General features: G+C 42.7%; 1 protein-coding gene across 1 annotated transcript; it reads right to left on the bottom strand.

The window, feature by feature from the left end:
* Nucleotides 1-1,122: 1,122 nt before the first annotated feature.
* Nucleotides 1,123-14,238, bottom strand: pgrmc2 (progesterone receptor membrane component 2). Its single transcript, XM_029749032.1, has 3 exons — nucleotides 13,872-14,238; nucleotides 4,274-4,429; nucleotides 1,123-2,638 (listed from the first exon to the last, which is right to left on the bottom strand). The coding sequence occupies exons 1-3, from the start codon at nucleotides 14,212-14,214 to the stop codon at nucleotides 2,541-2,543; spliced, it is 597 nt and encodes a 198-aa protein (XP_029604892.1). The 5' UTR covers nucleotides 14,215-14,238; the 3' UTR covers nucleotides 1,123-2,540.
* Between the last annotated feature and the right edge of the window lie 897 nt (nucleotides 14,239-15,135).

The raw sequence follows: 15,135 nt of genomic DNA, 5'->3' as shown, positions 1-15,135 counted from the left end.
CGACCTAGCATTGGACACATTGCAGGAGTGGGCTGTCTACTAGGCAACCACGACGGTAACCTCCCAGCCCCTCAGTAACCTGGCTGGTAGCAGCGCAGTCAACCCGGTTTCCCGTGAACCCCCCCTTACCTCCCCCGGAGCACTTTGATGGAGAGTTGGGCACCTGTCGGGCGTTTCTCGCTCAGTGTTCCCTCGTCATGGAGCTGCAGCCTTCCTCCTTCCCCTCGGACCTCTCTAAGCAAGCACTGTTCTACACATTCCTGCACGGATTATCGGAAGTAAAGGACGAGCTTGCAGCCTGGGAACTACCAACAGATCTCAACTCACTCATCACCTTATCCATCCAGATCAAGACGGCTACAGGAACTTAGGAGGGAGAAGTTTGATTGCAGTCCCAATCGCTCACTCAAGGATCTCAGCCTTGCATCTGATGAACTCCGGAACTCCCAGAGAGGATCCGAGCTTACCCAAGTTCCTCTAAGAGCCTCCGAAGACTGACGATTTCCCTCTTCCCGAGCCGATGCAGCTCGGCAGGGCTAGGCTGTCTCCAGCCGAACGCGTACGCAGACTTAACACCCAGAGTTGTCTGTATTGCAGTACTGCCTGTCATTATGTGTCTACCTGTCCCTTTAAGAGACCAGCTCATTGGTAGGAATGAGTACTCTGGTGGATCTTATGGACAATTTTGCTTCTCCCCCTCCTCGCCCCCATGCTGTGCGGGGACCAGTCCAAGTCTCTCCAGATACTCATCGACTCAAGGGCCGATATGAGTCTTATGGACTGATCAACTCTATGCGAAGGAGGTGTCATGCTGCATGAGGTAAATGGTCACACCAGATACTGACTGGTTTTCTGATCCAAGCCCTATTATATATTTTTTTAAGGTATCTGTGACCAACAGACGCATATGTATTCCCAGTTATGCGAAATACAAAGATTATGGCCTAATGAACTTATTTCAATTGACAGTTTTCCTTAAACTCGTTGATATTTTTGTTCAGTGTAGTATCAGAGAATTTCACCTTCAGTTTTTCTTCTGTAAAGTAGAGATGGGTATTTGACTAGGTATGGTAACATTCTACATTTGTCTTTCACAGACAATGATTTAACATAACTCAGACATTAATTATTAACCAAATCAGTTTATTATGCATGAAGGAATCCCTTGCCTCGGTCTCTCTCTGCAGACACATACCCAACATTAAATACATGACTTGGCAGGAATTCAGCATAGTTCACCATTGTTGCACATGCTTTAATAAAATGATAGATATATTTACAAGCGACTTCTTTCCCAAATTTGAACATTCCCCGATCCCACCCCACAGCACTTTCAACGTTCCTTTTGAAATTCACCCACATTAAAAAAAAAAAACATGGGGCTTTTGGCCAATACAACACAGAAATATATGGAGTTCATCATTAACTACATAAATATGGCAGTAACACGGAGGTCTATATATATATACACATACAAGGTTGTGATGTGGGGAGTCTCTCTCAGACCAGAGCATGCCTTCATCTGATACCTCTAAAGCAGACTGCTCTTAGAACACCTTCACGATAAAGAACTAATAAACAGGAAGGGTACAATAGTTTTACAAATCTCCCACTTATTTTTCATTTTTTTAGACTGGTCAGGATTTTAGTAGTATAAAACAAAATAAGGCACAATTAATACTTTGACCATTTCATGTCCAGGGGATTGTACAGACACCTAGTAGTGTGGCTTGGAAATGGTTGATTGATTAGAACTGTCTGTCAGCTGACCTTCCCTTTGTATTCCCAATCAATCAATCAATCAATCAGAGTGATTCTAAATATGTTGTGGCAAGGACATCTACCTAACTAAAGACACACACACAAATAGAATCACATGGAACCCCACAAACAAAAGGACATGTTGACAGAGAGAACCTAGTAGTGTACACACTACCAACACAGGAACATACAACTCCCCTCCCATTGCCTTTGGTTAGGCCACAGCACTGCCTTTTCAATTGGGGAAAGTTAAACAAATGTTTTTTTCTTCAACAAAAGTCACACAGGCAATCGATTAATTGATTGATAAGGTTCAAATCGAATGCTAAAGCAGTTGAGGGGAGGGATAAGAACAAAACTAAAAGCTCTCCCTTTCCACCGTCTTCTCTGACCATCACAACCACTCAGCTTGACAACCACTCTGCTTCTGTTAACATGAAGAGAACCGTGACATCACAAGGAAAATTCTAGCATTCTAGCAATGTTTTGTTTCTTTTCGTTTTCCCAGACAAGTTAATGTCCTTCAAATCCCCCTGAAACAGTTTGTCAACATTGGTTTCTGTTGGTGGTGATCTGTATGGTGGAGGGGAGGAGTCAGTCCAGAGCCCGCCCACTGGGCCATCCAATCAGAGGAGGAAGGAGGGCGGGGGACGGAAGGAGGGCGGGGGACAGAGGAGGGCGGGGACAGAGGAGGGCGGGGGAGGGGCAGGCGGGCGCTGGCAGCTGTTTGGGTCCTGGCTTTGGTTGGTGGTGTGAACAGAACAGAGCAGGGCAACAGTTCAGTCATGTTTCAGGTGGTCCTTGATGTCCTCCTCATCCGTGTATTCTGAAGGCTCATCTCCGGGCTTTAATAGCCGACCAACATAATCATATTTTTCTGTAATGCGAGATCACAGGGGTCAAATCAAACTGCACTCTGAATCCTCATCTTCAATGGGCTTCAATATAGCCATAAATATATATCTTTATATCCATACATATCCTACATACAGTACTAGTCAAAAGTTTGGATGCACCTACTCATTCAAGGGTTTTTCTTTATTTTTACTATTTTCAACATTGTAGAATAATAGTGAAGACATCAAACTATGAAATAACACATGGAATCATGTAGTAACCACAAACATGGCATTCTTGGCATTCTCTCAACCAGCTTCACCTGGATTGCTTTTCCAACACTCTTGAAGGAGTTCCCATATATGCTGAGCACTTGTTGGCTGCTTTTCCTTCACTCTGCGGTCCAACTCATCCCAAACCACCTCAATTGGGTTGAGGTTGGCTGATTGTGGAGGCCAGGTCATCTGATGCAGCACTCCATCACTCTCCTTGTTCTATTAGCCCTTACACAGCCTGGAGGTGTGTTGGTTTGTTGTCCTGCTGAAAAACAAATGATAGTCCCACTAAGCACAAACCAGATGGGATGGCGTATCGCTGCAGAATGCTGTGGTAGCCATACTGGTTAAGTGTACCTTGAAATCTAAATAAATCACAGACAGTGTCACCAGCAAAGCACCCCCATACCACCTCCTCCATGCTTCACGGTGGGAATCACACATGTGGAGATCATCTGTCCACCTACTATGCGTCTCACAAAGACACGGCGGTTGGAACCAAACGTCTCAAATTTGGACTTTTCAGACCATAGGACATTTCCACTGGTCTAATGTCCATTGCTTGTGTTTCTTGGCCCAAGCAAGTCTCTTCTTATTATTGGTGTTCTTTAGTAGTGGTTTCTTTGCAGCAATTCGACCATGAAGGCCTGATTCATACAGTCTCCTCTGAACAGTTGATGTTGAGATGTCTGTTACTTGAACTCTGTGAAGCATTTATTTGGGTTGCAGTCGGAGGCTAGTAACTCTAAAGAATGTATCCTCTGCAGCAGAGGTAACTCTGGATCTTCCTTTCCTGTGGCGGTCCTTACTAGCGCCAGTTTCATCATAGCGCTTCATGGTTTTTGCAACCGGACTTGAAGAAACTTTCAAAGTTCTTTACATTTTCTGGATTGACTGACCTTCGTGTCTTAAAGTAATAATGGACTGTCATTTCTCTTTGCTTATTTGAGCTGTTCTTGCCATAATATGGACTTGGTATTTTACCAAATAGGTCTATCTTCTGTATACCACCCCTACCTTGTCACAACACAACTGAATGGCTCAAATGCATTAAGGAAAGAAATTCCACAAATCAACTTTTAACAAGGCACACCTGTTAATTAATTGAAATGCATTCCAAGTGACTACCTCATGAAGCTGGTTGAGAGAATGACTAGAGTGTGCAAAGCTGTCATCAAGGCAAAGGGTGGATACTTTGAAGAATCTCAAATATAAAATATATTTTGAATTGTTTTACACTTTTCTGGTTACTACATGATTCCATGAGTTATTTCATAGTTCTGATGTCTTCACTATTATTCTACAACGTAGAAAATAGTAAAAATAAAGAAAAACCCTTGAATGAGTAGGTGTCCAAACGTTTGACTGGTACTGTATATTTCATATCCTTTATAACATACCCATGAACTGCATCTCCCACTCTCTGACTGACTCCATCTGAACAGCGTTGAGGTCTGATAGGTCATCGTACTCCTCCCTCAGGGCATCTTTCTCCAAACAGAACGTGGCCAGACCCCTCGATGCATCCCGGCCCGCAAAGATACCATATGGACCGTCTGTAGGGAGAGAGACAGTTCAGTAAACAGAATCTATTCCTACTGCATCTAACTGTATGGTTCAGTTCTAGAAAGACCGTCTGCAGGGAGACGCAGTGCAGTAAACAGAATAGAATATGGTGCTACTAAAGAGATGACACGCGGTGACCCACGTGACTCCACACACGCGGACGCGGTGACCCACGTGACTAAACGGACGCGGCGACCCACGTGGCTAGAAACGCTGGCTTGTTAAGGAGGTTAGCTAAAATAAATGCTACTTCATTAGTTCTCATATGCACGCTATTGGCATGCGCAACGTCCCACATGCCTCCTTGTCAATATTCTACGCCCCCACCAGAGAGCTAAAGTTAGCTAGACTAGCTAGCCTAACTAAAACTGCTGGGGAAAACTCAGTGATGGAGCCTTCTGGAAAGACGATCACTCTGCCACATAGCAACAACCAATTTAGGGATTGAATTCAAATAGTAGCAACTTGAAGCAGTTCAAGCCTTTGTGTGAGGGGAAGATGTATTGGGGGACTTGCCAAAAGCCTCCTTTACCAGTTAGCTAGCTAGGTTTAATCTTCAAGAGGTTAGGTAAAAAGCCTCAAATTCTGGCCCTCGTGTCCCTGTTAAAGTCTATGGTCGACCGACGACCAAATCCGCGATGCAACAGCCCTGGGTCTGAGAACGGTGGTTGTGGAGAAAGACAAGAATGCTATATGGGAGGGTGCATGAGACCTTGTCTTCGGAAGTCCGGAGAGCTGGTTGGGGAAGACCAGGAGAGATGTGTTGGTCTCAGTCCTATACAGCTCCACAATCTGAATCGTTGTGGATGAAGTTGTGGCCTTCCCTGTAGCTCAGTTGGTAGAGCATGGTGTTTGCAACGCCAGGGTTGTGGGTTCGATTCCCACGGGGGGCCAGTACGGAAAATATATATATATATATATATATAAAAAATATAAAAAATGTATGCATTCACTACTGTAAGTCGCTCTGGATAAGAGCGTCTGCTAAATGACTAAAATGTAAATATAAATGTAAGTTCATATGACCTACATATGGTATGAACAATGACCTAGAACTGTACTTCAACAATATAGAATGGCACAGTGATGGATACATGTAATGTCTGAATGACCTAGAACTGTACTTCAACAATATAGAAGGGCACAGTGATGGATAAATGTAATGTCTGAATGACCTAGAACTGTACTTCAACAATATAGAATGGCACAGTGATGGATAAATGTAATGTCTGAATGACCTAGAACTGTACTTCAACAATATAGAATGGCACAGTGATGGATACATGTAATGTCGGAATGGAAATTATAGTGATGACACACCAGTGAATGATTGGAAGTTTAGACATTTTTACAAATGTAAATGAGTAAGAAGTGTTTGTGTGCATGATAGGCCTATAAGACATTAAGTATAGACTAAATACAGTGATGGACCGTTAAGTAGACTAAATACAGTGATGGGCCGTTAAGTAGGCTAAATACAGTGATGGGCCGTTAAGTAGGCTAAATACAGTGATGGGCCGTTAAGTAGGCTAAATACAGTGATGGGCCGTTAAGTAGGCTAAATACAGTGATGGGCCGTTAAGTAGGCTAAATACAGTGATGGGCCGTTAAGTAGGCTAAATACAGTGATGGGCCGTTAAGTAGGCTAAATACAGTGATGGGCCGTTAAGTAGGCTAAATACAGTGATGGGACGTTAAGTAGGCTAAATACAGTGATGGGCCGTTAAGTAGGCTAAATACAGTGATAGAAGTACATCATAAAACCCTTGAATGAGTAGGTGTCCAAACTTTTGACTGGTACTGTATATAAATTAAATCAAATAGCCTAGTAAACAAACCAAAACATTTCAAATGTTCAAATCAAAAAGCTATTGCACAGAAAAACATGGAGCCTAACCAAAATTCAGAACCACTGGACAGCAACATAATAAACTAAAGCATTGATCATTGGGAACGAGATCAGAATGACTGCTAAGGCTTGATCAGTGTGTAAGTGTAATAATTCAAAAAGGTAGCATAGCCTATGAAAATAAATTAATTCAAATCAAAAGACCTCATTAATATGACATCAATAACGCAGCCACATCCCCGGTGGCGACACATTCAGAAATCTAAATATGGTTTTCAAAGATGCAATACTCATGATCATTTTAAGGAAAACAAAAACGACTTAGTCTACATTTGAACACCACCACAGAAGCTTTGGGTATCTTCCCAATTAAGTAGCCTAGTTTTGTTGTTGGCTACTTGAAGAAAACTAGAGCCCATCACTCGCAGCCCACCTCTTCCAATGTATTGTGGGAAAGTGCGCATCTAATCCTACTAGATGAAGAGCGGAGGTGAGTACAACATCCTGGCATTTAAACCATACTAGATGAAATGTTGCATACTATAAAGCATTTATTTTGGCATACTGAGAATGCGTCATGCGCAACTGCGTTGTTTCCCGCTATTGGTTGATTTTGGTTGCTCCTCCCCATATCTGATCAGCTGTTGTCATACACATTTAGGCTTTGACATCAGGCATTTAAAAGTATACTTGATTTGTAAAATTTCACATTTAAACAAAATTATTTTGCATACTGGAACGGCCTACTATTTAGGAAGTAAGTATGGGTATTCGGACAGGGCCAGAGAGAGTGATAAGAATATATAGTCTGGTTCAGGAAGGAAATGTCTATAGAAGGTGTTCCTCAAGTACTGCAACAAGTAGTGCCAGAGGTGGTTTGACTTAACATCAGAAGCTCCTGTAGGTGTCTGTGGCGATGTCTGCCCACTTGCCCTTCAGCACAGGCATCATGACCCCCAGCACGGCCTGTACATTGAAACACCCCTCTCTCGCTCTTCTCTCCACTTGTCCTGCTGTAGGACACAGAGAAGATGAAGGTAGTACCTGCAAGAGGATGTTGTGGATGACAACGGAAAATCTCCGAGACCCAAGCCAGCCGCCACTGACATAACAGGTGTGCCACAAATGATTTGGCTGGCTAGGCTACCTAGACCTTTTCATTCCAAATTATTGCCTGAAATTAACCTAAAATAGTGACGACATATAACATATTGAATTTGGCCTTTACTACAATAGCCCATAGAAACGCATTGAAAAAACACATTCAGAAATGGCAAAAAAAGAGAAAAAATAAGGTTAAGTGTCTGTCCTATATATAGGAGATAAGAAAGCTCAGGAAATGTGTTTTTGGACACAATTAACCCCTTGTTTTTGTTGGCACAAAACTACTTCCATTAGTTTGTATGGGTTACCTTCATACAGGTCCCGTGACACTTGTAGAGTAAAACAGAGAACACCATCATGTCCATCAGTCTCCCCTTTCCATAGAGTGGACACAATAGTTTGTAGGTCAAACAACTCGGATTCAACAGACGTTTTGTGAGAAGACCGATTTCCGAGATGTCTCTTGATCTGACAAAAACCGCTTTAGCTCTGCCACCTTTCACCACAGATGTGGAAGGCCGACATCGGATGGGGTGGAGTGACACGTATCCCATGAAGATATCTCTTGCTTAAACTGATGGATTTTGATGGGGATTTTTTTTTATGTTACTTAGATTGACACATGGGTATGTCAATAGACTCAAGGATTAATTGATGGAAAGACTAGTCCATGACATGTGACCGTCATGCTTATCGGTCTATGTTAATTTGCATAATATAGTGGAATTAACTTGGTGTGTGTGTATTTTGATTAGTCTACATAATCACTATCTTAATAACACATCACACAGCCTATTTTGAGCGGGATTTCTCCTGCAGCTAAATATCCTTGTATAAACCCAGTCATTGCACAACTATGCTAAATGTAATTTTGTGTTAAAAACAGTTTTGGTGCACGATTAAAAAGAGTTACTCCTGCTATTTGTATTTCTCAACTGGTAGCCTAATTGAAGCGTGCCTCACATTCACGTGAATGCAATAGGCTATCAACCCGTCCCCACCACTTTACAATGTGAGCTGGAGGCAGTATGCATTTTGAAAACACAGGCCTACTTAATTGTTTGAAACCTGAATGTTTTACTTCATATTACGAGGCATGTCTTGCCTTGCTTCAAAGTAGCCTATAGGCAAATCCCACCATGGAAACGTGGAGGTAACTCCCATTCTGGAGAGACACACCATATCTTCACCCACCCACCCATTCTGGAGAGACACACCATATCTTCACCCCCCCCCCCCCCATTCTGGAGAGAGACACCATATCTTCATTTGGTCTTCATTCATATCTTCAGCCGATTTCAAGTTGTCATAACAATCGGTAATCGGTATTTTAGGCCACCGATTTGCTGAGTAAAAAAAATAAAATGTTTTTACCAGCTTTATTTAACTAGGCAAGTCAGATTAAGAACACATTCTTATTTACAATGACGGCCTAGAAACGGGGGTTAACTGCCTTGTTCAGGGGGGATTCGTTTTTGCAACCTTCGGTTACCAGTCCAACGCTCTAACCACCTGCCTCACATTGCACTCCACAAGGATTAACAGGCTGACTACCTGTAATGCGAGGGCAGCAAGAAGCAAAGGTAAGTTGCTAGCTAGCATTAGACTTATAAAAACCTATCAATCTTAACATAATCACTAGTTAACTACACATGGTTGATGATATTACTAGTTTATCTAACGTGTCCTGCGTTGCATATGATCGATGCGGTGCCTGTTAATTTTCATTGAATCACAGCCTACTTCGACAAACGGGTGTTGATTTAACAAGCGCATTTGCGAAAAAAGTACTGTCGTTGCACCAATGTAGCTAACCATCAATGCCTAACAGGAATATTTAGACTTAGTCACCCGTTAGATAAAATACGGAATGGTTCCGTATGTCACTGAAAGAAAAAAAATGTTGTTTTCGAGATGATAGTTTCCAGATTCGACCATATTAATGACCCAAGGCTCGTATTTCTGTGTGTTTATTATATTATAATTAAGTCTATGATTTGATAGAGCAGTCTGACTGAGCGGTGGTAGGCAGCAGCAGGCTCGTAAGCATTCATTCAAACAGCCCTTCGCTGTGTTTCAAGCATTGCGCTGTTTATGACTTCAACCTGGGTGGGTATAATTTGTGGAACGTTCCAACAGGAATCTATTACAAAAACTTCGTAAATAACAAGGTTTCCAAAATACAACGCATACAAAGTTGTATAGCTGCAGAATAAGATACCGGGTAGGGAGTGGTCTATTTCATTGCGTTTTTCACTCATCATGTTTATTCCGAAAAATGTCTGTCCTCACATGTCTGTTTGCCTATGGACAAACATTAAGAATAAGCTACGTGGTGAGTTGATGCCTATTCGGCAGCTAGTTAGCTAGGTTTGTATGCGTTGCTACTTTGTATGCGTTGTTGGTTAGCAACCTTTTACTTTACGTTTTTTGGAACAGATTCCTGTTGGAACTTTCCACAAATTATACCCACCCCTTCAAGCCTATCAACTCCCAAGATTAGGCTGGTGTAACCGATGTGAAATGGCTAGCTAGTTAGCCGGGTGCACGCTAATAGCGTTTCAAACGCCACTCGCTCTGAGACTTGGAGTAGTTTTTTCCCTTCCTCTGCATGGGTAACGCTGCTTTGGGGGTGGCTGTTGTCGATGTGTTCCTGGTTCGAGCCCAGGTAGGAGCGAGGAGAGGGACGGAAGCTATACTGTTACACTGGCAATACTAAAGTGCCTATAAGAACATCCAATAGTCAAAGGTATATGAAATACAAATCGTATAGAGAGAAATAGTCCTATAATTCCTATAATAATATAATAACTACAACCTAAAACGTCTTACCTGGGAATATTGAAGGCTCATGTTAAAAGGAACCACCAGCTTTCACATGTTCTCATGTTCTGAGCAAGGAACTTAAACTTAGCTTTCTTACATGGCACTTTTACTTTCTTCTCCAACACTTTGTTTTTGCCTTATTTAAACCAAATTGAACATGTTTCATTATTTATTTAAGGCTAAATTGATTTTATTGATGTATTATATTAAGTTAAAATAAGTGTTCATTCAGTATTGTTGTAATTGTCATTATAAAAAAAAGAAAAAATAATAATCGTCCGATTAATCGGTAGCGGCTTTTTTGGTCCTCCAATAATCGGTATCGGCGTTGAAAAATCATAATCAGTCGACCTCTATTAGCAACCCATCCTAGTTGTTGCATCTTTAGAAAGAGGGGAATCTACATTTCTAACAGAGATTTTCATCTCGGTCACATACAGAACACTGTCATCAGGTGCGCTGTTAAGAATGGAGTTTTGCCTCAAATCGCATTCATTACGAATCGCTTCATTACAGGAGTTGCATGTTCTGTTAAGATAAATTACCATACTCTGTGATTTCTGATTTCATACCATACTCTGTGATTTCTGATTTCATACCATACTCTGTGATTTCTGTCATTCTGAGCACCATGGGTGGACACCCTAATGGGTTACACAACCAATGCATAGGGGTCCAGGTAAATGTCTCAAATGGCCGGTAAATTAAAATCTTCCCGGTCACATTGTCCGGCACCACATTTTCCTAAAGGAAACCCTGCTAGGGTCTCAAGTTGGAAAAACTCATAGCCCACTGTGAGTGTTTTACAATGTTATGGTTGGAAAACTGTCCCATAGACATCTAAAAATGTATTTTCACTATTTACAGGAGCTATCCAGAATCATGCTACTATGAGGCTGAACAAAAATTGTCCCACTGCACCAGGCTAGAGGGATGAAAGACAGCTACACTCTACAGCACATCATGGAGGGCCGGGTCTGTGTAACCACATCCGTAAATCCCCCACTGGGAGTAAAACATTCTAGTGGCCCCCCCTCTTCATACTGGAGATATATTTTTGATTTGTGCAATTCTAAGATGTTTGCAGTTTTCAATATGATATCTGAGTGAGACTGACTAACAACATCAATAGGTCTTTTTGGGTCAGACAGATCTATTCAGGTTTAGGGTACTTCATGTTCATGCACTGCAAAATTAGGGGGCAGGGAGGAAACATGCCAAAAGTGAACATGGGTAGTACAGTAGTAGCTAGCTAGAATGCATGGGTGATTCACATCATTGAGTTACTATGTATACTGAGGACATCCAAGAAGGAACATGGTTAACTTCAGTGGAGTAAGGAAATGTTCAGCCTATAATTAGCAAACTAGTTCATTTATAACTAAAACCTACATTTGGCTAGCTAGCCGATTTCAAGTTGATAGCACACAAGCTAAAGTTAATTAGCTGGCTGGCTTTCTATAGGCTGATCAATGGTAGCTAACGTTAGTTGCTACTTGCTAGCCACACGATCGTAATGTTTAACAGGTTGCAGTTGTCTAATATGTCCCCCGTTTTAGTGTAGAAAATGTGAGTGATGATTTATGCGCCCTATTCGTGATGTTAGCTGCAAACAATAGAACATGATTCATTCAATTCAAAACGGGGATATCCAACCACCATATGGTCTTGAAGTCTGAGGGCACATTATCATAGCTTCGTGCAGACATGGACGTAGAGAAGCTGGTGTTAGCAAGACTAGCACAGTACAGATAGAGCACCAAACACTTGTCAGATCCTCAGAAAGAATCATAACTGCTCGGCCTCTGACCACAAGGCACTACAGAGGGTAGTGCGAGCGGCCCAGTACATCACTGGGGCCAAGCTTCCTGCCATCCAGGACCTCTATACCAGGCAGTGTCAGAGGAAGGCACTAAAAATTGTCAAGGAGTCCAGTCACACTAGTCATAGACTGTTCTCTCTCCTACCGCACGGCAAGCGGTACCAGAGCACCAAGTCTAGGTCCAAAAGGCTTCTTAACAGCTTCTACCCCCAAGCAATAAGACTCCTGAACAGCTAATCAGATGGCTACCCAGACTATTTGCACTGTACACCCCACTCCCTATTTTACTCTGATGCTACTCTGTTTATTATCTATGAATAGTCACTTTACCTCTACCTACATGTACAAATAACCTCAATTACCTCGACTAACCTGTGCCCCCGCACATTGACTCTGTACCAGTACCCCCTGTATATAGCCTCCACATTGACTCTGTACCGGTACCCCCTGTATATAGCCTCCACATTGACTCTGTACCAGGTACCCCCTGTATATAGCCTCCACATTGACTCTGTACCGGTACCCCCTGTATATAGCCTCCACATTGACTCTGTACCGGTACCCCCTGTATATAGCCTCCACATTGACTCTGTACCGGTAACCCCTGTATATAGCCTCCACATTGACTCTGTACCGGTAACCCCTGTATATAGCCTCCACATTGACTCTGTACCGGTAACCCCTGTATATAGCCTCCACATTGACTCTGTACCGGTACCCCCTGTATATAGCCTCCACATTGACTCTGTACCGGTACACCCTGTATTTCTCCCAGTACTGGTCCCGTGGGAATACGAACCCACAACCCTGGCATTACAAGCACCATGATCTACCAACTGAGCCACAAGGGATCCCATGAAGTGATATGTCTTAAAGTTTAAACAACCAGAAATCAATTAAAATCAGGCTTCTGCTTAGAAGAGACACTGCATGCCAGCTGACAATGTTCTTCCAATCTAGTGAGAACTATCTTGGTTGTCTCGCACATGGCAAGGCTAGATAGCCAACTCAAAATAGCCAGATGATGTTGGATACATTTTTGGTTAACTTTCCACTCCTACGAGACTAGCTAGCTAGATGAATGATGTAAGTGTATTTATGATCATGATTACATAAGTGAGGTTGATGGGTGGGTCCGCAAGCCTACCTAGCTACGAGCCTAGCAAATGTTAGCTAGCAATCTTCTTCAGCTGATCAGCTAGGCCTAGCCCACAGCATCAGTCCTCACACTATGGCTCGTATAGGACAACCTATAACGTTAGTTAACTAGCTGTGGAACTTGATATGATCTCAAAACTGTTATGATATTTAGCCAACTGGCAAAGTTGTTCGCTACCTAGTAACTATGTCTAGCTTTAAAAACGGACATGGTTTAGCGCTAGTTAGCACAGGGGCTTGGTTTTTCCGCACCACTTTGGGGATAACTACTTAGTTAGCTAACGTTAGTTTTCATGGTCCCGCTTCAGCTAACGCTGATCAGTCTATCTAGCTAACAATCTAGTTTAGATGTAGCTACATAACAGGTAGCGTAGATAGCTAGTTAGCTAACCACCTTGTAAACAAGCGTGGTTAACGTACTGCTACAAACTACTGCTTGCACAGACAAACTAGCTAGCTGGCTAACAAGCCATGTAAATGCAAAGTGCCAGATTAACTAACATGCAAAATGAAATCACTAAAATAAATTGCTGTAACTGAGTTAGTTAGCTAGCCGAAGCTAGCCCTAATAACCGATGCCATCATTTGTGTTGGTCTAGACTGGTACCAGACACAGTAGCTAGCTACAGTAGCTAGCTAACTAGCGTGCTCTTTTCCATTCACGGATTCCTACCTCGACCATAAAACTTTTTGCCGGTGGTAACATCGAATACTTTCATATTAACTGCCATCATGATCCGGGGGTTTTGCAGTCCATCGTATTCCCCAAGTTGTTCCAAAGTGAAATCACGTCTTCTCATCTTTGGAAGAGATGAGGCCTCGCTTGCCTGGGCCGCGTCAGCACCAATCCGTTTACCCCATCGCCGATAAATAACATAGCAGATCGCAACCACTAAAACTAAAATACTTAAATTTAACAACATCCCGCCAAGACTGAACCCGTCAGACTCCTCTGAAGTTCTCTGCCCGCCACTGGTATCAACTGCTCCACTCGAGTTGTCGCCATCGTCCGCCATACTGTCGATAGAGCCGACCCACAAAGACCCGCCCACCCGGGGCTTCTCATCATATGATTGGTCTGCGTCAGTAAAGCTGGGCGCGCACGGCGGAGTAGCACAACACCAACAAGACAACAATGGGCTATTTGTTGAAATGATAGCGAAAACTTGTGTTTTTCTATGCCAGAGATTAGTTGCACGGAGATTTGCAAAGCGTAGTTTCTTAACGGCATAGCCATTTAGAGTAAGGATTAAGTTATTATGAAATAATATAACAACAATAGCCCAGTTTGTGCCCATGGCCTTTAATAATGTGCATATGCTGAGAATCTTTCTCTCTCGCAAACAAGAATTCCTGGTCAATTAGCCTAATAATATGGGTCAATCTATGTAGCACAAACCCATTACTTTACTACTACACATCCACTAAAACATGGGATCGTTTCAAATCTGGTGCTATTAGATACATGGTCTCTCCTATCATTGTTATGCGGATGACAACCATTTTTCTCCTTCCCACGTCTGACACCCAGATGGCGACACGTATCTCTGGGTGCCTGGCAAATATCTCTGCTTGGATGTTGGCCCACCACCTCAAGCTCAACCTTGACAAGATGCTCTTCCTCCCGGGTAAGGCCTGCCCGCTCAAAGACCTCTCCATCATGGTTGACAACTCCACGTTGTCCCCCTCCCAGAGTGCAAAGAACCTTGGCTGACCCTGGACAACACCATGACATTTTCTGCAAACTTCAAAGCAGTGACTTGCTCCTGCAGGTTCATGCTCTACAGTCTACAACATCCGTAGAGTATGACCAAAGATTATGGATATACTGATAAGATACACGTCTCTCCGCCCTAACAATGGGAGTAATTGTCCACAAAGCAGCATTTCTAGCTCCCACCTATCCTTTCTTTGGATTGGTGGATACGTCTCATTAT

This window comes from Salmo trutta, unplaced genomic scaffold (genome assembly GCF_901001165.1).
Source record: "Salmo trutta unplaced genomic scaffold, fSalTru1.1, whole genome shotgun sequence".
NCBI lineage: Eukaryota > Metazoa > Chordata > Actinopteri > Salmoniformes > Salmonidae > Salmo > Salmo trutta.
This window is presented reverse-complemented; position numbering and strand designations above follow the sequence as displayed.

Coding starts and splice junctions, on each gene's coding strand:
- pgrmc2 (XM_029749032.1), bottom strand. CDS start 14,214: ATGGCGGACGATGGCGACAACTCGAGTGGAGCAGTTGATACCAGTGGC. Junction 4,430..13,871: donor CAAAAAGTTTTATGGTCGAG/GTAGGAATCCGT, acceptor CTCTCCCTACAG/ACGGTCCATATGGTATCTTT. Junction 2,639..4,273: donor GTGGGAGATGCAGTTCATGG/GTATGTTATAAA, acceptor CTCGCATTACAG/AAAAATATGATTATGTTGGT.